The sequence below is a fragment of the Parambassis ranga genome, chromosome 19 (assembly GCF_900634625.1).
Source record: "Parambassis ranga chromosome 19, fParRan2.1, whole genome shotgun sequence".
Taxonomy (NCBI): domain Eukaryota; kingdom Metazoa; phylum Chordata; class Actinopteri; family Ambassidae; genus Parambassis; species Parambassis ranga.
In genome coordinates, this window is record NC_041039.1 from 7,656,412 (window position 1) to 7,681,459 (window position 25,048).

At 40.0% G+C, this 25,048-nt stretch overlaps 1 protein-coding gene across 1 annotated transcript in view; it reads left to right on the forward strand.

Moving 5' to 3' along the window:
- The first annotated feature begins 203 nt into the window (after window positions 1-203).
- The window catches only part of chst15 (carbohydrate sulfotransferase 15), a 29,408-nt gene continuing 4,563 nt past the window's right edge, over window positions 204-25,048 (forward strand). The window contains exons 1-4 of the mRNA XM_028432232.1: window positions 204-457; window positions 16,308-16,897; window positions 19,976-20,315; window positions 23,648-23,791. Coding sequence (XP_028288033.1) covers window positions 16,457-16,897; window positions 19,976-20,315; window positions 23,648-23,791 — 925 coding nt within the window. The 5' untranslated portion in view covers window positions 204-457; window positions 16,308-16,456. The remainder of the gene's footprint in view (window positions 458-16,307; window positions 16,898-19,975; window positions 20,316-23,647; window positions 23,792-25,048) is intronic.

Here is a 25,048-nt window from a genome sequence, read left to right on the forward strand (position 1 = left end):
TTTGCCTTCACCACGTCTGGCTTAAAGTTATGAATTGACATCCAAAAGCCTGAGAAAAACACATTGTTTATTCTGATTATATCGTAGCAAAGTTACGCTTCCTGTTTATATGTAGACCTTATTATTGCTACTCCGAGGCGAACTAACCCCCCCTCCCTCCCTTTTGCACCCTCTCACCCCTCACCCTTACCACTAGAGAGAGAGAGGGGGAGAGAGAGAGAGAAAGAGAGAAAGACTGACTCCCACCGTTCATATCGAGAGAGGAGCAGAAGAGAGAGACTGACTGTCACACATACATCGCAGACTCTATAACTTGTTCTCATGTAGGCGCCACCGGAGAAAACGGATTTACAAATGTCATTAATCCCGTGACCGGAATGGAAACATATACGAGCCGGTAAATTGTGTAATCCGGCTGGTCGTGTAATCGCTGCCGGCTCCCAGAAAGAAACTCATGGTAAGATTCGTATTTCCTATTTCTGCTCTTTAGCATCGTGCGCTTCTATCCATGTGCGTGTATGTCTTCGGTGAAGTTCGTGCACTCTTCGGGTTTTTTTTCTTCATCCTTGTGGGTGCAGAAATGGAAAAGTTTTGGCTGATCTGACTGTGTGTGCGCGCTCTGTATAGCTACAACCGGAGAGATCACCAATATAACGGGCTCCTTTCAGCAGAGAGGCGCCCGCTGCCCATAGAGAATGAATGGGTCACTATATCAAGAGTTGACTCGTGTTTCCCTCGGTATAAAGTGATAAAAAAGAGCTGCTGCCTGCAGACAGCGTGTGTCTGACCGTGGAGAGTATTTATTTATTTCACCTAAAACAAGGCATTTTGTATCTCTGATCTTTTTCTGCGCTACATGAATATCTGGCGTCCATTCATGAGATGCGGGGCTTTCAACCATGAGAGCCAAAACAAAAGGATTTCCTGCTGGCCAATGAGAACAGGGGAAGCCTCAGGAGGGGCAAAGTGGTCCTCTCTTCTCTTTGTCCTACCTGGACACCAAACGCAACAAAAGCTTCTGCGAGGAAAGATGACTAGAAAAACTGAAAAGATAAACACAGTTTGATCTGAAGTTGCACCTGCAGATCCTATTGGTATCTCTCCAAAATACTGTATATTAGCAAAACACTTGCTAATAAATCCCCAACTTTACAGGTATAAAGATTTCCAACAAGACACTGCTGCATTTAAATCCATCTCCACAACATACTGTATATATCTGCTGTGTGGATGGAGTCTTGTAAGAGCTTGGCGAAACATGCACCATGTACCAGGATGCATTGTGCTGACTAATGCATCCTGGCTGTTATTTCTTTTTACTGTGCGAGGAGGACACCCAAATGGTGACATAAACTGAATAACACTAGAATTTATTAGCCAAGACTGTTTAGGTGTAAATAATGCGTACTTCTCTTTTATCCAGCCGTTTGTTGTCTGTTATTTTTAATCAGTGATTGGACTTGATGACACCTTCGCCTAAAATAAAATTTCGTATTTTCCTCTTAGTCTGGCTGGTGTAACCTCCATGTTAAAACCTGACATTAAAGGGATAGCCTTGCCCTGCTACTGATAGCTTTACAATAGCAGAGCTTGCAATTTACAGCGTTTCAGTGTGCGCTTCCAAAAGACATGCCAGCAATGGGCAATCAGAGATGGGCCCTGGGGCCCGGTACCATGTTCATGCCTTTCACATAGAACCGAGAGGCACATTAAAGGCACAACAGCCCTTTAAATAAATAACAGGCTGTGGAAATGGGAATAATACTTGGCCTACTGACAAGGTCCTGCTTTTGGGATACAGTACTGTAGTTCTTAGAACTATAATGACATCTGAATGATATGTGAAACTGAAAGAAAAAGCAGGTAAATGAAACAGTATGCAGCAGTGATGAGTTTATTGATCTGCTGAAGAAACTATTCAGCACAAAAATAGCTTTTCATGCATGAAGATTTGTTTCTACTCTCTGATTTGCAGATTCAATATTACGTTTTTTTTCTTTCTTTCTTCTAGACCGGTAGGAATTTGTGATGGACACTTTTTATTTTAGACATTTCAGACTACCCTAACAATTAATTATTCAAAAACAACCAATAATTATAATAATGAGCACTTGCAGCTCTAATGAGCACTTGCTGTTTAAATGGTGTGGCTAGACACTGTGTGTGTGTGTTATGTCACGGTGTGTATGAGAGTTGACAGAGTCTGTGTGGGAAGCTGAGATGTAGGAGCTGTAAATACGGAGGGGATTCTCTTCCTTACTGTAGTGTATTATTATACAGCAAGTAGGATGGATGATTAGGATGATTTAAATGCTGCGACTGGGTGTAGTGCGCGTGACCTCTAGGTACTCTGTTTTGTTTGAGCTCACTGCATCTCCCCCACCACAAATTTCTCTGGAGTGACTGGAGCACTTTGATGAATGACTCTGTCCAACATGAGTTGAGCACTAATACTTCTGGCTGATTGGTCTTGATTAAGATGTAGTGTTAACTTTGCTCTTTGTATTGGGTTGATGATGTATTAATTTATAAAAACTTTAAAGGCACAGAGCTACGATCACGTCTGGTGATGTTTATGCAAGAAAAGCAACTTTAAAGATGAATTTTCCAACACTGCTGTGTTGTCCTGTGATAATGCTTCTAGACCAGCTGTAGTCTCTTAATTATTGCAACCCACACAAAGAGGGAATGCCTTTTTGTTATTGAAATCGTTCTGGGACAATTCTCAAGGGAAGGGAATTCAATTGAAATAGCAGAGGGAAATCTATGCGAATTCAATTTAAGTGGTCCCTTTAAGGTCACCACATCGTGAAAACTGGAAGGAATTTGGCAGCAAACATGCACAGAACTGTGCCCTTTTCAGATTCATGGATTTAAAGCAATTAAAACACTGACAGTGATAAAATGTACCCCCCCACCCCCCTGTTTGGACAAATGCAGGACTACACACTGGATTAGTTGTGAGCTCAGAAGATGAAACAAGTTTTTTTTTCTTTGTAAAACATGCACAGAGCAATTTGTGCGGTGGAGCAGCTTTTATTAGCCGAGACATTTGAAGACTTTCATGTGAATCACTATGCCACTATGCATTTAATGTCACATGGATTTAACACTCTGACGCTCTTGTTTATTCACACAGTTTTAATACAGAATTAGTTTTAATAAAGAGAAAGCCGTCTTCTATTGTCTTCCATAAATCTAGATTCACATTCTGTCCAGGTCCCAGCAGCTTAACGATTTATCAAAAACAAACTGGAAATCAGAGGAGATAATAAACACTGCGCTGCATAGACTTGCTGCCAACTTCCTTTTGCCCCACATTTCTTTTCTTTGGTGAGAACACAGGCTCATCTGGGACATTTTGCACCAGATGGGGTATCAGAGCCTCTGTGTCTCATCCTCCAATACCTCTGACCAGTCCGGTAGAAATTCTGTTCCTTCATTTTCCCAGTGACTCACACAGTCTGGCCCTGCTCTGATAACTCTAACACCTTTTTTCTTGTCCCTTTTCAGCCTGAGAGCCTGAAGCTGTTCTCTGTGTTTCTTAAATGAAGCATTTGACCTCTCTTTTAAGGGTCTTTTTATTTCTGTCACCGCTGCAGGATCCTTAGTGTCAAGTATGCATCAGGGGCTGTTCTGCAGGGCTCCTCTGGGGCACAAGGCACACACAGACTATCCGTATGTCCCCTCAACCTACATGTTTTTTCTTCTTCTGATGACCCAGGTTCGTCTGCTGTAGCCACCCAGTGCAAACCAAGCTACTGTGACATGCATTTCCACAGCAAACAGAGACCGCTATGTAGAGACACACTGCTGTGGTCCTGCTTAATCCACAGCTAACCTGTGATGTCTCGTCTTTGCTGTGTCTTCAGTGACTAAACTTATGTCTGTGCTGGAGATTAGAGAAAGATTCTCAGTTTCAATCCTGTATTCTTCTTTTTTCCCTCTGATATCAATATTTACTGAACATTTTCACTAATACTAGAGCTGTTAGTGGTATACTTGCATGTATACTTAGAACAGGAGCAATAAACCAAATATGAAGATATTCTGCACAGTATTTGCAGCTATGTTTTATATATATGGGGACAGGTATATAAACCACAATGAACTGAAAAGGCCCAGCAGGTGACAGGTGGTCCACTTCCAGCATGTCATCAAGGTAAACAGCAAACAGTCGAAAAAACACTTCAGCCACGAATGTTCAACGAAAATTCCTAACTTTATATAAATCATATTACACTTTTCTTCTTGCAACAAGCATACATAAATTGTACATACAGTCCCTTAATTGCAGTGTTGCTGTTGGGATTTGGTGAGATTTAATCTAATTAATTATACAATAAGGGTTCAAAAAAATGTAAGATGTTTGTTTTTTGGAGGAAAAACTTTAAATCTGTCAAACCTAAACCACAATCTTTTCATATATATATCTAAGTAAATATTGGCTGAAAGAAAAAGTGCAGCATAAAATACAAGCAAAAACTGAACCTTTGATCTGGACTTTTGTTGGCATTTGTATCAGGTCACACAAGCTAATCAATAAATAATTTAGTTAAACCAAAACCAAAGCTGGTCTTGGATGTTCACTAGAATTGGTAATGATTGTCATTTAGGTAAATGTTTAAGGGAAGCCTGCACATTCCAGGCCAACTATGACGGATACACTAGATCTGCTTTATAAGATGATTTTTTTGAATCAACATAAACAATCCGTTTTGTTCTGTGTGTCTATTTAAAAGCCTGCACCCCATCAAAACACGTCAGTTCTGAAAGATGCCATCTTCAGCATCACGCCTGTCAGCAGTAACCCTTTGTTGCATACATTTTCACAGACAGACTGCTGTTTTTGTGAGCTTGCACCTAACAGACAGCAGTTTCCAGTTTTAGACTGAGTGATCTGCATGGCTGCTTTCTGGCTGTGCTCAAGTGTGGGAGTTAGACTTTGAGAATAATGGTGCGTGCAGGGCACCCAGTGATGTATGGATCGTCCAATGAAGTTATGTTATGTATTCCTGATGAGAGCTGTGGATCACCGGAGAGGATTTATGTGGCTGTGGAGGAGCAACCACTCCAGAAGATGTTGTCTGCATGAAGTAGCGGCCTAAGGCCATTTGTCATTGTGATTGATGAGGTTCTAGTGATTAAGCTACCACGCTAACAGACATTCATCAGCATTATCAAGTGATTGACTTACATAGATGTTTTTAAAACAATGTTATGGCCAATACATTTTTTCAAACTGTTGAAATTGTATTTTTTAAAGGAATCATGCAGGGAAAAAAAGACATTTTTCATGCACAATATGAAACAAGTCACACATGACAACAAATGCATGTTTTCACATGGAAGATTGTGATCTGGACATCATGCTGGGACTTTGAGATGCTGAATAAGACTGTAAATCTGGCAACATGCAGTTGCTGTGCACCACTGCCAAGTTGGGGGTCACTGCTTGCATTAATGATGCATGGGGAACTAAACTGGCTTATATTTCCCCAGCCATTTTTGCCATATAGATGGATTCTGGCAAAGCGACCCCACCTTCTGCAGCGAGTACTTTGATTTATGGGGCAGGGGTGTGGGAAGATAATATCACTTATGCAGAGAAAATGGTGTGTTGCAATTATGCAAATATTCTTATTTATAATATAAAATGCATTTGTTTTATATAAGGTTAAAGGCTTGTGTTTAAGTGATCTGATGCGTACCCTGTCCATTATCCATCAATTAGCTACGCTCTTATCCTGCAGAGGGACACTGAGGCTGGAGTCTATCCTTTTTTGCATCAGGTGAGAGACAGCTATACACACTAGAGTTGGGCCGTATCCAAATTTTGTCTATACTTTTTGATAAAAAGATTCTAAATTTAAATGCTTTGGTATCAATTTTCATATCCTGCATATCATTTATTATTTTAAGCTCAATAAATCCAGATGTAAAAACATTTGTTTGGTAAACTGCAGCAAAAAAAGTAGGCCCAGTCAACATCCATATTATAACAATTATTGCAAATCAACCAGCCTAAATGAAAACACACAGACACACACATGTCATGATTTTTAACCAGAAAAAAACAGCATCTTAAACGGGGCACATTGTGGACAACATTACCTGTGTTGCTGGAAACCCGCTCTGATGGTGAGCTTGTGGCACAGATGCACAGGTACTTGATTTACCGCCTCTCAATTCTCCCTAAATACTGTCAAACTGCAGAAGTCATGTTCTTCTTAGGGACCAGGTCACATGTTGTCAAATGTCTCCAAAAGTAAAACATATAATACTACTGAAATAAAACTGAAAATTCAACCACACAAGGCATTCAATAAATTATGTTTATATATGCATTTTTTTGCTGAAGGTGTTGAAACTGATACCGTTTCTATTTTTAAAGGTAGGGTAGGAGATTTCATTCTGATGCACTTTTTGTTAAAATAGTGTAACCTCTCTTTACAATCCGATAGCAACCAACTAGTTCGGCAGTTTCGCTTTAAAACGAAGAATATGAATCATCTGTGGAAGCTATAAAATGCTAAAAACAGCCAATCCTACGAGGCGCCCCTACGAGGCGCCCCTGCTCTGCGCGCACCAGAGAGGTACGTGCATGATGGCCGAAGTCACAGACTGGTTGGGAGGCGTGGCTTCAGGGTGAGCTCTGAGAGAAAGGGGCGTGTGTTTACTTTCAAAACCTGGCTGACTCTCACTGAGTTTTCAAAATCCCCTACCCTACCTTTAAGACCCTGCAGTACAAGTCATTATCTTTACTGCCAAACCCTAATACTCAATTTTGATATTTTTCAGATATTTGAATGCTTTTCTTGCCTGTTGCATCAATTAACAGAAACAAAACTGAAAATAAAAATAAAAGCCAATGCGCTGTTATTATAATATGGTTATCTGCTTTTACTATGCACACATGGTTCTTGAAATATATATACTCAACCACAGGGTCATGGATTCTTTTATGAGTTGCCATGAAATCCCTTAGGTTAGCAGAAAAACCCAGTATTAGTGGTTGTGTGTGTGTGTGTGTGTCTGCAGTATCAGTTCTTCCAGATGTCACTCACTCTAATAGGCCTCAGCACAGATCTGTGGGGACCTCCACAATGTACAGCACCAGAGAGAGATATGTTCATTTTCCAATTACCTTTGGCTACTCCTTTTAAATGAGCAACTGTGAAACCTTTCAACGTGCTACTCTGCAACACATTTATGAATGACCTACAAACCACTGAGATTGTTCAGGATAATTTCACCCAGCTGCCTTCCTTTTTGCTGTCTTTCGTGTCAACTTCAATTTCTTTTGTCTGTATCTGTACTAATATAACTGAACACGTGGTTAGCGCGGTGATTCTAAGTGCCAACAGCAGCTGCCCCAGGGCTCATTTCACCCAAACAAGAGGTGGTGTCTTAACATGCACGTGCCGCTTGGCTGCACGTCTGGCTGGAGTTCAAAGGTCAACATCGAGTTCCGTTTACCAGACGGCCCTGAAATGTCCAGCTGAAGTGTCAGACACACCTGCAGGGGCTGTTTACATTTTTAAAGCTTTTTGGCAGCAATGAGAAACACTTAGGCTCTGGCCTGGATCACAAGGAGTTTGTACAAATGTTATTTCCATCGCTGTAGCTATCATTTTGTGGGATTATCCCTGCCAAGGTAATTTGGAGCTTGATTTTATATCTGTGCAGGCAGCTGCTGCCAATATGAACCTCTGGCATAGCAGAGAAATTGTAACACAAGATGGATGTGCTGTAGGTAAAACATCTCTCATTCGGTCTCCATTTATCAGGAGGTGGCCAAGCAGGTAGACTAATCTACTTCCAGAAAGGAACAGGACAGATATATTACTGTGATTTACCTTACACTCAAATTATAGTGTAAGTAATCCCTCTGCAAGAGGTGGAACATATTGGCAACCTTAGAAATTAAGATACTACAGAATTATTAGACAGAGACCTTTAGGCTCACCCTTAATTTGGAGATTAACCTGCCTGCCAGTTAAGCCTGGATTTCTCCAAGCCTTCATCATTGTGGAGTCACAATGTAGCATGGGGAAGATAAAGTGCAGCATCTTATAAAACTCCACAGTCCATGTTAATGTTATGGATCCGCTGAGACATACTCTAGTAGCCTCCCTAAAACTGTTTGCATCTTTCCCGCTCCCGAGCAGAAGAGCAGTAAGCCAACCAGCTCAGTAATAGCCTCCATTTTGTTAATTCACACATTTCATTTTCTTGGCAGTCATGGGCTGAGCCTCAATTCGTGCACATATCCCTATCTGGCAGGAGGCTCAGCACAGAGATGAAACTCTGACTGTTAACTAGGTGTGAAGCGCAGCTGCACAGGATTACTAAACATCTCCCAGAAAACCTTAACAATTAGGAAATTAGAAACAAAACATGAAGTTGTTCTGAAAACATCAGAGCCTGTGATGCTTCTCATCATCATCATCGCACAGTCACAGTCACTAACTTTGCAGACTCTGGTTTTGCTGAGTGGAGATGTTGCCTTGCTTAACATCAGGAGTGTCCCAAGTTAGATATCTGCAGAGAAAAACTGAATTTCTCTGATTACAGAGAGTTACTCCTGAAATCCTATAAACTGCAGGATTAGACAAAGACTCTGGTTTTGTTCTTTTGGGAGATGCTCAAGTTTCTCTTCCAGCTTTAGTCATAGTCTGACGAGTAAACAAGTCTATTTGATTGAAGTTGAGAGGATGTGCTCAACTGAAAAGCGATTTTCGATCATGCCTCATTTGACTTGACAAATTATAGCCGCTAGCACGTCTACAAATAACCTTTTTAAATATCAGTTCATCTGGCCCACAAACTTGCCTCAGTTCAAGTTATAACAACTTATAACATAACAATGTCAGGACAACTGACAGAAATAATATTGAACATATACCATATGGTAACATTTAAATAGCAATTTACTGCTTCTAGGGTACAGAATGGGGTTTACAGAGGGGAGCCACAATTATCAGGGTGTCAACAGACAGCAAAATATGTGTGTATGTGTGGAAAAATACTTTAAAAACATGTAAATATAGTCTTGAAAATGCAACCCACAACATGTGGGTTCTCTTTTATACACGTGTTATTTTCTGTTCTTCTACCCGCAGAGTGATGGTTTCCCCCCAAATTTTCTGTGAGCCAATTTGAGTCATTTATGCTGCTCTGTGGGTTCAGAGGCATTCCACTGGAAATGGTAAACATTCCCATTGGATTAATTACCAACTGCTTTTCCCCTGGTCTGTCTGCATCTTGTCAAAAAAAGAGGAAGATTAACAGTAGATTGAACTTTGGTCCACATGCAGCAAGCTTGCCTGTCAGGACTCATAAAGAGTGAGTAGGCAAGCGGGAACAGGTGTTGGTGGAGTATTGAACAAATTAAAAAGGTGGTCGTCTGAAGAAAGAGGTTAGATAAGGTAAATGGCACAACATTCTCACATCAGCAAGTGGCAGTCTGAGCAGCTTCATGGCAACTTAAAATAACTTTTCTATGGTCCCAACGAAGCCTATTATTTCGACATGTGTATCAAAAACCTGTCAGCAAATTATCGGAACATCCAACCAAAACGAGAAACGATAGCAGAGAAAGTGAGAGAAATCGTGGTTAGAGTGGTTTAACAAAAAATACACAAAGATGTTTCAAAAAATATATTAACACAAGCCTAATATTTCTAAAGTTGGATAATAAGTTACACTCACAACTAAATTCATCCTGATGAATTATTTATTGGGGGCTGCTTTGCTATGGAGGCTGTGCAAGAGCAGCACTGTTTTGCATATGCCCATCAAACTTGAAATTTCTGTCACACGAGAAAGCCTTGATTGTTTATGGTTTTACAAATGCAGACATTCAAATAAAATGTTTTTCCTTTTCTCATTATTTGATAACATGTAGACTCTCTTTTAAGAGAAGACACTTCATCGTCATCATCCCAAATTTACTCTCATCGTGTTCCCTGTAGAGACAGGCAATGCTGAATGCTCCTCACCCACATTTCCGTTACCACAATCAATAATTTAAATGACAGCCATTGTTTTTCTGCACTTTTTAATGACACCATCATAAGCACTTGCACACCTCAGAAGGCATCCTAGCTGTGGGAGCTGCCAGTGAAATTAAAATAATGAATAAAAGATAAGATGGTTGAAAGTGCTGAACTGGGACTCCAGTGTGAGATCCCAGCAGAGCAGCAGTCATGAATGCAGGGCAGAGGCCATGTTTCTCAGCAGCCTCTGCAGTCACCGTGTCTCAGGGCAGTGTTGATAATTTGGCCCAGTGGCTCATTGGTCGGGTCATGGTCAGATCCTTTGAGGGGGGTGTTCCTCTAGACTCTTGTCTGACTTCCTAGAGATTAGATTCTGATCTTTTGGTCAACAGTGTGGGTGATCTGAATGAGTGTGATGGATGACTTCTCCCTGGGTAACAGCACGAGTGAAGCTACGATCTTTGTTGCTTGCATTACACGCTTGTGACTTGCATGATTGAACTGGGTTACAGACCCTGGGAGGCTGGAGAATGAAGTGACATATTTGACAGGTCAGAGGGTGTCTGCTTGCTTTATAATGAGTGGTGCTTTATAGACATGTAGCCCACAGCAATCCCATTTCCAGATGTTTTTTGTGCTATTGTAAGGATTAATTTCATGCTTCAGTTGCTTGGCTTAGTTCTCGCTTCATTTACACTCGATGATGTTTTTTTCCAATTGATTTAATTTATTTAAATAAATGTACCATAGTTAAAGCTCATTTTTTCAAGTTTATCACCACATTATGGGCATCTATTTTTTACGATTAAAATGAGTTTTTAAAAAAATCAATACGTTTAAAAATAACATTACACAATAAACACACCAGCTGTTTTTGTGTGTGTGGCTCTGGGGCACAATCAGCAAAGAATTTGTGATTTCTCACCAAGTCCTACTGCCACTGCTACACTCAAAATACATACATAATGCAACATAAATGTACACACAAATGTTTGCACTGATGACATTTGTCATGCATTATTTGTCAGAACAAAGCTCCTCTTGATTGTATATCTGTGCAGGCAGAAACTCACAACAATGATACAACGGCAGGTCGAGATAGGTCTACTTAGGACTATCAGACCTGTTCGTTTTCAGGCAGCAAATCATTGCAAATGGGCTTACTGTGGTAACCAAGACCTAAACTGGCAGCTTTTCCTAACTCTGGCCAAGTAGTTTTGTTGCTCTAATCAAACCCAATAATGACTGAAAGTGACAAAAGACAGCATAACAGTTAGATAGTATTCATCAAAGAAACATAAATGCAAAAACACTTAAATAATAATAATGGATCTAAATCTGAATCAGGTGTTGATACTGGATGAGACCTGAGTGCCAGTCTCATCAGCTGCTATTCTACCATTCTACCAATCAAAACATTGTTGCAGTGTCACATGTCAGACTTAATTTCATGGCTGTGCCACCCTTGCAAAGGCCTCATGCTGAACTGTAATTATTGTGAGTGGTCTGGTAGAAAAACATTTTTTCTTCCCTAGCTGACACAGCAAGGACACCCCCTTTGTTCCTCTTTCTGACAGCTTGTTGCCCTGACAGCCCTTCCTGTGTTTTTAGTGGAGTTGAACCAAAATCCACTTCCTGTCTCTTGAAAGCATTTGAGAGGTTGCAGCAGTGAGGATGACCAGGAAAAGGGGGGAGGGGGCATACAGTAAATGCATTCTGTATGTATTGGCTTTACAGTCAGCTCATCAGCCATTTTTGTAGAGAAAGCTGTAACGGGAAACTGCCCGAGTCTGCAGACATTCTGCTTACTGTCTGACTCAATAGCTGTCGCTTCTGTCCATTTTTTCCTTATTTGCTCTGGAGGATTTGTAAGTGGTCCTAAAGGGTAAACGGCTTGATAATGGTTTGCGGACAAGACCATCTCTGAATGACAAACTGTTTCTTCAGTGTGACTGTGGATGGCTGAAATCAGTCTCAGAGAGTAGGTCGAGAGCTCTCTTGGGCAGCTGCCCACAAGGACTCTGTGGACACGATGTGCTGTTCTATTCTGAAGGTCTCTGGTGTCTCTCTATTGCAAGGTTTTTAGTCCATCATGTCAGTCTTACTTTTTACATTCATCTACACCTTCAACAAAGAAAAAACACTGAGCTCTGGCTGCAGCTGTAGGTGTTTTATGTTTATCCATAATCCACTATATATCCATCCAATATAGTTTTTTGCTCTCACAGTTTAAAATAAATATTGTAGCGCATCCAATAGGAGTGTTCAAAATGTGTCATTACCAATGACTTAACTTATTAACACAATCTCTACAAGCAGATTAGGTGCAGGTAAATTACTTCACAAAATAAGGTCAATGATGAATGAATCTGCCTGCTGCATGTAAGCAATGTAAACAACACTGCAAAATAATAAAAAAAAAACAGCCTGACGTGTTCCTCTGAGGACAGACACATATATACCAGCAAATTGTCTCAGAGAAGGGAATTTCCTGCACCACATTTCAAAGAGAAAACAAGCAAGGAAACTTTTGACTTCCTCTGAAAATAGGTTATTGCCCAATAGTACAAGACCTTTTAATCTTCTCTGGCAGTAGAGGATGAGACAGCAAGGCAGGGAGGTCTGTGAAGAGATATTTTAACAGCGTTCTGTGATAAGGAGCAGCGGGTTCTCTGAAGTCTGAGAGCTTCGTGTTGATATAAAACAAAAAGGGCATTTTTTGGGGCCCATCATCAGGCTATGCAATTAATTTTATCCATCTGAAACACCAGAGAGTTAAGGAAGTAGGACAGTGTGCTCTCCTCTGCACAGGCTGCTTCTCCAGCCAGGTATAATTATAATTCACTGCTGTAGTTTTGAGGAATTAATTATTAAAGGCTTGTGGTGTGTTTTCCCTCAGTCCTATTGTACTGTTTTTTATGGTGGACAACACAGACAGTAAAGAGAAAACAGAACAGCAAGTTTAGTCTAACTTTTTGTGTCACTACCATTTTTCACAACACAACCAATGCCAAATAAAGCCAGTTTCAAATTTGATTTGCAACAGCAGATGGCTTAATAGTGGTTAACAACAAAAGACTTTTGGTGCTTTCATTAAGTACAAAAAGATATTCTTTCCATCTACACGGCAGCCTTTCACACAAACAAACATCTTGTATTGGTGGCAATAAACACAAAGAAAAGAATTGTTTAGCAAAGAAGAAATGGCGCAATACAGAATTGCAATTAACTGCTAGTGTGTGAGATTGGTTGTTTTTTCCAAAGAGGGGATGGGCAGCTTGGAGCGCAGTAGACAGCAGATTTTAAACAAATCTGCCTGATCGCCTGTCTCACTGATCTGTCCCTGAATGACAGGGTAGACAGTATGGAGAGGTCTCTCTAATGAGTTATTAAGGCTGCAGCCAATTCCGTTCCTACCACATGTGAAGGGAGCCATCAGCACAGCATGCAGGCCATCACCACTAATGCCTGTGTGTTTGATGTTAATTACAGTCATTATGAATTTGAGTTATCTATGCAGTTAATGAATTTGATCTTTACAATCAATGGAGACTTAGTGATTCTTTTTTCCATGTGCCATATTCTAATAAAGCATATTTAATAAAGACTGTATAGTTGACCCCTAAGTATTACGGGTAAATATTAATAATAAAAAGTAAGTAATAAGTAGGTAATGGTTCTAATTTGTAAAGAAATCCTCCTGGCTGTTGTATTCTCTATCTCCTCTTGCATTTTAACTTGCATGTGTTTTAATGACCTCTTTAATTAATCTTGATGGCTAATTAGAAAGCCAGAGACACATGACCCTCAATGACTCATTCACTATATAATAGGCTAGCCAGTCTTTTACTATGAATGATTTTAAGTCATTGATAGATTGATAGAGCAAGACCAGTGAATTGCCCAAGCTGAACGTTGGCCAGCGTCAGCTTATTCAGACACATCATCATTACTGTGTATGGCAGCATAATGGTGTCTCCATTTAGTAGATTTTTATTGGATTTTTAAACAGTAAATATTGATGTCGCATTTGCATAAGCAGCAGTAGCAGTATAAGTCAAACTGTCATCATTTATTAATTGTTCTTTCACAGCAACATCCTACTGGAACTGCTGCTTAATAAGTTGACAATTATGCAAATGTTTAACAGCAATAAAGTCAATGTGAAAAAACAAACAAATCACATAAAAGACAAAATAAAGCTACTGCTAATATTTAAGACAAGAAGACACGGCAAACAGGCATAAGCCAAAGTGATTTTTTTACAGCCTGGCAACTAAAATATACTAATACTGAAGGTATCCTCCTCAGCACATCCTCATTAGACAAGTACTGGCCACTTTTTACAGTTACCACAGGCACCAATTATGTAACAATGTGCCCACTTCTGGTAAAGAAAATACCTACATATAAATATCTACTGCTCAGGGCTGGTAGCTAAGAACATAGGTGAGGAACTGGTGGCAGATGACACAAGTTTGCCTTTTAACTTGTAGTTAATGTTGTGAAATGGTCTATTTTAATCAAAACCATAGTCATCAAATCAGCATGAAAAATGAAAGCAAAGTGACAAAGAAGGGATCCAGCACTGGACACAATCCCCAGTGTTGTGGCAGAAACTATCACCTCTGTCCTATCTTCCAGATGATACACATGATCTGTCATTTAGGCATGAACACACATTGACCTTCTGACAGGCAGTGTCAGAGCCACTAAAGCATGTTGGAGGTGCAGAAAGATGTGAGGGTCGATTCTTTTTACACTGAAGAAACATGTTCAAATGTACATTCTCACCATTATGGATTTCAAGGTATGTCAGCATAAAAAGGTGGATGATGCAACCCTGTGTCCTTTTTGTCCACTGCCCTCCAGAAATATTTCTGTTCAAGTTAAACTATTTCATCATGTTTGATGGACAGGAGCAATGTATTTGCTTTATGAATAGAGCAGATCTGTCAAGCTACCAGTCACCCCCACTGCTACAGTTAGCTCACTGATTTAGATGCAACTTTCCTTGAGTGTGACATTCCCTCATCAATGACACTGTCCATTTTTTCTGTCTTTCCCTCCATCATCGTCTCTGATTTTATCTACATGTGTCTCTCCATATTTAACCCTCATGCCCTCTTCCTCCTTCCCTCCATCTCTAATAGCCTTGAGCACAAACATTCCTAATGACACCAGCATTGATGAAGGACAGTCAATAAGCGCTAAAGGCATGACAATCACAGATGAGTGCATATGCTCATCAATAGCAAACAGGGGGCTTGTTAAGCAGGATCCAGAAAATTGCATCCTACCTTTGATTGCAGTGTTGTGTTTACTTGAAGTAATGTAGTTTTGACCATCATCTGACTGGGGGGGTAAATGACATTGCTTGAGCAGGAAAGCAGGCACTCCCCAGCCATCTTCTTATCAGCTCTGCTGCAAGCTCCACAAATACAGAGTTGTGCAAAAAGGTGTGGACGATAGGTGGTGGTGAGGGGGAAGCAGACACTATCAGCAGCTGTGAGGAGGAGCGATGACTCACTTCCATACTGGCCTTATCTTATGATATATGCAAGCAGGTGCAGGTTGCAGGTACATCATATGTCAGCCTCATTCCTGTATCCTCACTGTGTGAGGGTGTGAAACATTACCAGAGGCTTCAGACATATTCCACAAAATCCTGCTCATCCTTTTAAAAAGTGTCCTCGACCCTCGGCTGAGGTGGCTTTTTATCATTGTGCTGTATTGTATTCACATCCAATCATGTTGGCTCAGCTTCAGACACAGAAAAAGCCTCAAGGATAAAACCAGACACTGCTACTGCGGAAGCATTATCATTAAAGATCCCCAGTTCTTTCACCCTTTAGACACTGGCCCTCCTCTTTATCTGTGGGTGACTGTTGATCCATGTGACTTCACAGTGAGAAATACTATTTTTTGATAGTATAATCCCTCCTCCGGTCTAGGCCCGGGTATTGCTTATATTCGTGTCCCTCCCCAGGAGAGTCTGACATGCAGCCTCATAGTTTCTAAGCTGAATGCATCCCTTGTACATATTGCTCGCTCCATATTGAGGCTCTGATGCACTAGGAGGACTGCGAGGCTGGGGAGGGTGTTGCTGTGCTGTCTGATTAAAACAGGAAGTGTAAAAGGAAGTCAGTGATTTAGTTTAATCCTGCTTGACATTTTTTCTTCATTTTTGTTGCCTGAGAAAATGTGAAATATTGTGGGGTGATTTACTACATCAGTATGTTATCTGCAGTGTTCAGAACAGATTTTAGTTGATCATCTCACAGTTAACCTTCTTTTGTCTTTCAGCACTCATATGTCAGTGGATAAGGTGGGCTGTTTTTCCCAACCCATCATGGATATCAACTACTGGCTGGTCCCACAACCCAAAATATCCTGCCTAGATGGGTGCTGCCCCGTAACACCTCCCTGTGTCTGAGGTACAGGCTGTGGATGCCATGACGCAGATGGACTACAAATACAGCCTGCTGGGCTCCACCGTGGATGATTACCGCAAGAGGCCATTACTCCTGCAGGTGGATGACACGCCCATGAACCTGTTTGCCATCCTGGAGGTGAAGCGGGAACATCCAAGGCGCTGGAGCACCCTGAGCTGTTTCCGCAAGATTCGTTTGTACAGTGTCCTTTTTGGACTGGCTGTCATGTTTCTCATAATGGCTTCATACATTTTGACAGGAGACAAGAAGGGCCTCCTCCTCACACCTTCACCCTACCACTTCAGCAGCCTGGTCAGCCCGGGGCCTTTTGCATTCAACCTGTCCTCAGTCAAGGACTATGCACATATCAAACTGGTCGTCAAGTCCATCACATCAAGGGTGGAGTTTCGCAGTAGTCGACATCTTCCGGAGCTTAAATCGCTCGTTAAAAGTGAGCCACATGTAAGTAGCTGACATTCAAATAAAAAAAAAATGCCGGTGTCAGATCTGATGTGTAATAAATACATCAGTATTTTTTATTATAGTTTATAAGGTTAGCGCTTTATTTTAATCATAACAAATATTTATCTGTCTTTGAACTGACATCACAGATGCGTATTGGAGTGTAATTAAATGTTTAGTGAAAAAGTGAATCAAATTAATTAATAATATATTTTTTGTATTTGGGCCTACATGCTCTCTATGCAAGGTTTAATACAGCTACGCTGGTGCAATTCCCTGCTGGTTGCAGTGTCTAATTTAATTCAGAACTTTAATTTATAAAGAGATAACAGCAGTTTATGTCCCACCAGATAATTGCACATGTCCCTACCTAATATTTTTCAGAAGGGACTCAAAAATTTGAGCCATTCCACAGACTTCTAACACGATGGCCCTGTGGCTTCCTTGGTGTCTGCTGACCGCAAAGCCTTGCTCAATTAATTGTTAATCCTAATGATAATGGCTTGTGCTGTGGTTATTTGCAACATAATTAATTTCTTATTAAACAACCTAATGAATAGGAGAGTGTGGCTGCAGGACAATCAATACCTCATCTGCGGATGGATCCGGCGTTAATCGTCCTTAGTAGTAGTTGTAGTTGTGTCTCATAGGCAGCATGCGAACATAGACTATGAAAAAAAGAAAAGACTAGTAAACCTCATTTCTGCACTTCAGGGCATGTCAGGTTTACAATCCAAGTCTTGTATTCTATTGTCAGAAAGTAATTTATTGGAATGTTCTTGATTGGTCAATGACTAAGTGGCTTCAACTATTAAGGGCTACAGGCAAACACAAGGAAATAAAGATGGCTGCAGCACAGACCTTACACTGTAGAGTGTGAGCCATAGTTACTTAAAAAAATAATGGCAACAAAGTGACACGTAATATAATTGAGTAGATTTTAATTGTGTAAAAATTGATTAAAATATGCTGAACTGCTCAATTACATGGAAACAAAAAAATTAAAAACAATGCTTAAAATGTGTTAGATTTAGTCATAGCATGTGAAATCATGAGTTAATACAACTCAAGTATATGTAGTTGGTACAAATCAGTCTTGTGGCAAAAATCAGTTAATTTTGACAAGAATCTCAGCAAATTCAATTAATATTTACTACATGTTTGTATTTAGATATACTGCATTTCTAAGGTAAATTGATTTAAATTTAAGATTTAGTTTGCACTACAGGACTTTAAATCTACCCAATTGTCACTTTGTTGCCATAATTTCTTTGTGTATAATCTACACAAATACTATGTGTAACAAAAAACCACACATAAAAAATGTTAGAAATTTTATTTTTCTTGACATAATTTGCTTTTACATAAATTGTGTTTACTTTTGGGGACAGCCTGGAATAGTCCAAGTCAGGGAGCAGTTTCTGAAAAACTTTGATAGTATACCTGAACTCCTTGGAAAGGGAAAGGGAAATGCAAGGTGCACTACATAAGCCTCACACCTTCTAGCACATCACTGAGACCATCAATCTTTTTACTGTAGATTTTCATCGCTTGTGTAGCAAGATGTTGAGACACACCATCTCCGTCATCATCCTGAAACAAACCAAACGTAGTGTATTTCAGACTCGACAGCTAAGACCTATGGTCTTCAACCAGCAAAACCTAATCAGTTATTCTTGAGTCCCAAGTCAAAGTTTGACCTGAAAGTACTCTTACTTAGCTTTAAATGAACTGAAGACATGCCAATTGAACACACGTAACGTAGTTACACTGATAGCTACGCTAACATGCTAACGCTATTTTAAATAGGCTACTTGGTCGCAAAATAACACTCTCGTGCCACGCCATGCTAGCTATAGCACTTACCCATGCGTTTGACTGATGCATTACTATACAGCTACATTCAAACTTACAGCACGGTGAATAAAGTAGGTACGTTGTACAGCAAAACAGCCACCTGCTGCATGAACTGGCTAAGAAACGTTTTGTTCTACATCAATAAAATGGTCTTACCTGTCGAAAGATGGATGACTGCAGCTCTTGCAGAGTGAGGATATCCGCGCAAAAAGCAGTGGGCAGAAACAGGGTGGAAGTTAAAGTGATTGAAACCAAATAGCTCCCTATGAGTAAAATCCATTAATTTTCTGCATCTTTTGCATTTCTGATCAAATCTAATTAACCTCTACTCAGTGTATCAGAGCTAATTTTACTCTATCAAAACCTAAGTAGAATACATTATTAAAGCATACAAATATTGATATATTGATATTATGCATAGGTTACTAATAGTTATTTATTAAATACTACTCAATCCTAATCCCCCCTTTTTACAGTGTATAGCAAGAAGACACTAAATAAAATATGTCAAGTGGTTATAATTAGTGGTGGAACACAGCTGAGGCTGCTGTGCAAAGCTCCTGTGAGACTGATCCCCTGTGAGAGTGCTTTGAGACGGGGGAGGAGCTCGCAGTCACACCCACTGCTGGTTAAGGACAGTAACTGCAGAACAATACGTGCTTTCACGTCAGTCTCCAAAAGTGACCAGAGAAAGTCACTAGGTTAGTCGCTAATTAATTTGACAAAAAAAGAAAAAGTCACCAGATTTAGCGAGAGAGTCGCCAAGTTGGCAACACTTCATCTCCATGCCAGTGGAGAAAAAATGCCTCCCTGCATTTTTTGCTGTGCATGTCCTGAACCGAACAAAACAAATGGCCCAAAATGAAACACGTGTACCGAACCGTACCCATGCCTAGTCATAATGCACTAGCTTAGATACATCTGGGGCAGCATGTCTTCTTGACATGGCATTTCTTTGAATAACAATGAGTCACCTAAACCACTATTCAGAATATGGTGATGCCTCATAGTCTCTCATGTCCACTTTGCAAGGGAAAGTTAAATTGGCAGACCTCCCTTTTGGTCACATCACATCCCAGAGACTTAAATAGTCTCACCTGTGAGACATTGGCAGTCTTTTGAATTAATGCCCTTTGTCCCATCTCACACAGAAGTTCACAGAAAGCTTCTTCTAAAACGTTTGTGGAAGTGACTCAGGAGCTTGCTTTTTTTGTCTTACAGATGTTTTCTGTCATCCCTCACAAATTCCTGCCTGGTGTCAAAAACCCCTGCTGGTATGAGGAATATACTGGGAATATCACTTCAGACCCATACAGGACCAACTTGTACGGACGCTACTCGCGGCGCTTCCGAACTGTTTTTCAGTATTTGAGGAACACGTTCCAAGAGCATTTATTTCATAGCAACAAAAAACTCTATCGCATGCGGTGCCTTCCTTTCTTTTACATTATTGGACAACCAAAGTGTGGGACAACAGACCTGTATGATAGATTGAGGCTTCACCCTGATGTCAAGTTCACCACTTTTAAAGAGCCGCACTGGTGGACCCGCAAGAGGTTTGGTAAGTAAAGAATGTCATGATTTCCTCTGGTAGAGGCCTCCAGGCTTGTACACAATAACAAAAGGCTGAGAAGACTAACAGTGTGAAATGTGACTCTATGCAGTGTATCATTCTGTCAAAGCCAAAGCTCCAAGGGCTTCAAAAAGCACTTACTGACAGGAGTTTAAAGAGGATTCAGTGGCATGCCTGTCTGTTTCATAAGTGTAATTAATCATATCCCCTACACCTTTACTGTCATTGCATTGTTAAGATAATTGCAGTAATTAAATTCTTTCAATTTACACAGATGAGGAATTAACTGGGGAGAAAGTCCTGAGGGTACTCAATGATGACGCCACGCTATGTCAAACCAAGACTTTCTGTAACAAATATACCAAAACTATGATTGTTCATTTTTTAAAATGCAAAACCTAAGCCCTCAATGTAACATTTAATAAGTATTCTGATGCATGGAGCTCAATCTCCCAGTTCAATTCCAACGCAATTAACACAGAAATGAATATTCACAGCCCACCTTGTGCTGTGCATGAGAATAAACCTAAACTGTTTATTTTCTACCTGTAAGTTGTTAGCCCCAAATTTACAGCTCTAATGGTGTATTTACAATCTTTATTGCCTCAGCCATTCAACATTTTGAATGCTAATCTCTTTACTCCTACTCTTGCACGCCTTTACACAATCATTAGCCTGTAACCACTGCAACTTCCCTTTCTTTGTACATAGATGGCTGAGCCCGATTGGTTATGATGTTCATTAACTGCTGATCTCCACACAGGAAGGATGTAGACTTTACGCTACCATCTTCTGTGACATAGATTTGTCTCTCTGTGGTGGAAACCACTTGAAAAGAACATGTGAAAAACAGCAGTTGAAGCCTCCTCACACACTTTGAACCCACAAGTGTGGGTGCACCGTTTCTTGCACTTGTTTAGCACATGTTAGTTGCACTCTTTTCTTATGATCCTTCTCCCCACTGAGAAGTTTGCTTGCATTAGCTACTAGTTGTTACTTTATTTTACAGGTTGTGATTTTATAGTCTCATGGTAAATCATTTAAATTCACAGTGGGGCTGTTGCATATTTTACCAACTCTTAGAGGAATATTTTAGAGTGTTATTTATTGGAAATGTTTGGCTGGTGGAGACTTAATTGCTATGTGTTAATCACCGTCTTGTTTCAGCCTAGATTTCTCACAACCTACAGCTTAAATTCGGGCATATGGTTTTGGAATTTAAAGGAATTTGAACAGGTGGTAACTGAAGTAAGTCATTTTCTCAAACCAAGTGATAGACCCTGTGCATCAAGAAGTGTAAGAGCCACCTCACAGCAGACATCTGGTCATCTGTTGCCTGAAAGTGTGGTTGCCATTGTGGTTCTTTCTGCATGAGCATCCATGATGTTAAGAGCCACCACACCATCACAGATGGGATTAAAAACCATGTGAGATCTGAGAGTGAGAGTACATTTTCCCAGAAAACAACTGAAAATTCTCCGTAGGAAACTAATCCAACACTTAACTGGCAGGTGTAACGTTGCACCAAAAAAAGCATCTTGAGTGTTTTATTTTCTAAAATTATTCCTCTGTCCTCTGAAAATGCAAATCATCACCTCCGATATGAATTTTTTGTTTTCCTTTATAACTGCTTTAAAGACTCATGAATAATGGAGAAGAGACAGGCATCAGTAGAGTGAGTCAGTGTGCATGTGAAAAAGAAAAACACCCCATCCAGAGATCAGCATGGCTCCATTTACAGTCGGCTCTGATTACAAAATCAAAAGCAGATTAGATAATGGCTTTATAGTAAGATGCGTACACACTCTATAGCATGCGGATAATCTCATAATTCTCCTTTAAGATCAGTTGCTGCACTATCATGTCAGTGCAGTTTGAAGACTCAATTTTCATGGTGATTTGTCTCTGTGGATATGAGTCATTCTTCCACTCAGCAATGACAGCTACACACATTCTGTTTTGCCTGGAGGTAAAAAATTACTTAATGAGTTATATATTTTCACCCAAGGTTTACTACATGCAGTTACTGACCACATTTTTATTTTAAAAAATTCATCCAAATTCTCACCACAGTTATCAAAAGAGGCTTAACTAACTGTCACAGCCAAAGCAATCCCTTTGAAGTTTACCCAGTTGCTGATGATGCCCCTAATCCCTTTGAGACTCACAAAACCTAATTGGTGGATCGATCAGTCTGCATGCAATGCATATTTAAATGTGTTTAGTTTGAGTTCATAATTATTTGAACCTCACGAAACCGGGCTGTGAAGGAGTTGTTTGCCTTCATTTGTCAGCCTTATGTGCATGTTTACCGCAGCTTGTAATGTTGCATAGCAGCGAACACAGCCGTATCCCAAGGACATAGGTCCTTCTCAGTTATTGTCCCTATGCTTTGATCTTTTCTGTCACTTTCTTTTTCTCCTTCCCTCATAGTCCTGTATGTTGGGCTATGCACTGGTAATCAGCACTTTCTCTTAAGACATAATTTAAGAACACTCTGATTTAAATGGGCTTGTTTTGTATTTATTTATTTCATTCCCCTTGAGGCTGCGCTCAGACAATGCATTTAAAAGCTGATTTTATGCGATCCACGCCACATAACTTTCTTAAAGGAGCACCTTGAATCTTAAGGAGATGTGTCTGTCATGTATAGTTTCCATCAAAAACCCAGCCTATTTGAAAAATGCTCGATGCCTAATTCACATCAAAAATCAAAGCAGGAAAAAGCCCTGAAGCACTAGAGCCATCACACCTCATACAAGTGTGACTGTTCTGGATGAATAATGATGCAGGCTGTGTGTTTGGAGACTTTACTCAAGTCTTCTAATCATGCTTTCCTGCTAATGAGAGAAAGGTGTTTTATTGGGATGCCATCAAACCATTACTAAAAGTAACATACGCCTGAGCTACCTCATTATCCTCATGCTGCATGGATATTTCTAAATCCTACCCTAAATCTCTAAAATTGCCTAGTAAATTATAATTATACTGTGCACCACAGCAGCTCAGATGGAAAACACACATTTGCTAGTCCTGCATGTAAAATATTAACTTGACATTGGCCCTTAACTAGAAAGGCTGAAAACTGAGAATGCGGCAGTATTCCCTGCTGAATTTGGATTTAATCATTATTTAAAATTGAATTCTACATTCAGGACATCAGTGAAGCCTCAATGACATGCTCTAGTGTGATCACAAAAACAAAGGGAGGCAGGTATAAAAACATGCTTGATGAATACACATCCAGATTCCCACCGAAAACATGCTCTGCTAAGATGCCATGCCAACAAAGTTACCCAAATACCCTCTTTTTCTGACAGGCATCATTCGTCTCAGTGAGGGCTTCCATGATCGATATCCGGTGGAAGACTACCTGGATTTGTTCGATCAGGCCGCTTACCAAATCCAGGGCAACCTCACGGTAAATACCAGTGGATCCCCAAACCACCCAAACATCATCATAGGTAAGTGACAGTGCAGTTGAGTTAGTACAAATACTCATGTGTTCAGTAGCTGAATTATTACACATTCAAATGCATAAGCCACATTTAAAGGGAAGTCAAGCAATAGGGTCAATAAGCATCTTTCCGGTTCCTATAAAGCATTAAAACACACATTGCATAAGTCTTCACATTGCAGGAGCTAAGACACATTTTGTAAGTTAGTTGCTTTACGTTGCGAACGTTGTCAAGCTTTGTTTTGAGAGCACAGTCTTAGGATCTTATTTTACTCCTACTTCAGTCTAGGTATTTTCCCACTGCAATAAGAACCATGAGTAATGTGAATGAACAGTTTTAGATTAAGTGTGCAATAAATTGAACAAAAGAATGCATCACATGCAGGTGCCATTTTTAAAAAAAAAACTTTGTAAAATGTTAGCTGTAAACAGCCATCTTTTAATGTTAAGGCCTAAAAGTGGAACAAAATACATAACCTGACCAGCACTAAAGCTTTAAGCTTACATGCAGGGTTGTTGTGGAACTAAGTGGTGCTACACTATATGTAACTTCTTACTGAAGGCATTAATGCAAACAGGGAAAAAAAAAATGTGGGAAGATCGTTCTCACAGACGCTCACCAATTTCCTGTGAGTTTGCACAGGAATTTTAATATGTATTATTTTATAATTTTAGAATTATTCCTTTTATTTTATTTATTAATTTTGTATTTATTTTATTTGTATATTTCCCCTAAAAATATGGCCACAAAAAGTTAAAGGGTTTGTTAAGTCCCAAAACAGCTCAACCAGACTTTGTATCTAAAATGAACTTCAGGCCTAAGCTGTACTGTAAACTGCAAACTGAATATCATATTCTGTGTTTGTGCTGTGCAAGCAAAGTAAGGCATAATACCAAACTCCACAAACCTCAGAAAGGGCACCCAATGAGAACAAGTTACTTACCAACATCAATAAAACACTACCTATCTATTGTGGTATGATTAGCGTGAGAGTGATGTACTGACTGCTAGCTAAGAGGAAATTATACCAGTGATACTGTGTAAAACATCGACTGACATCTTGCTAATCAGATCTCCAGACACTTTTAGTTGCACAAACATTTCCTGTTCAGCATAATCTGCCTTCCTTTTTTGCCATCATGTCAGAGAACAGCTCTTGCTCTCCTCCCTCTGCTGAATCGTATTATTCACACAGGTCATGCATCTGCGTTGTGATCTTTGCGTGGAACATGGCCTGACAGTACTCCGTGCCCTCGTCAGGCT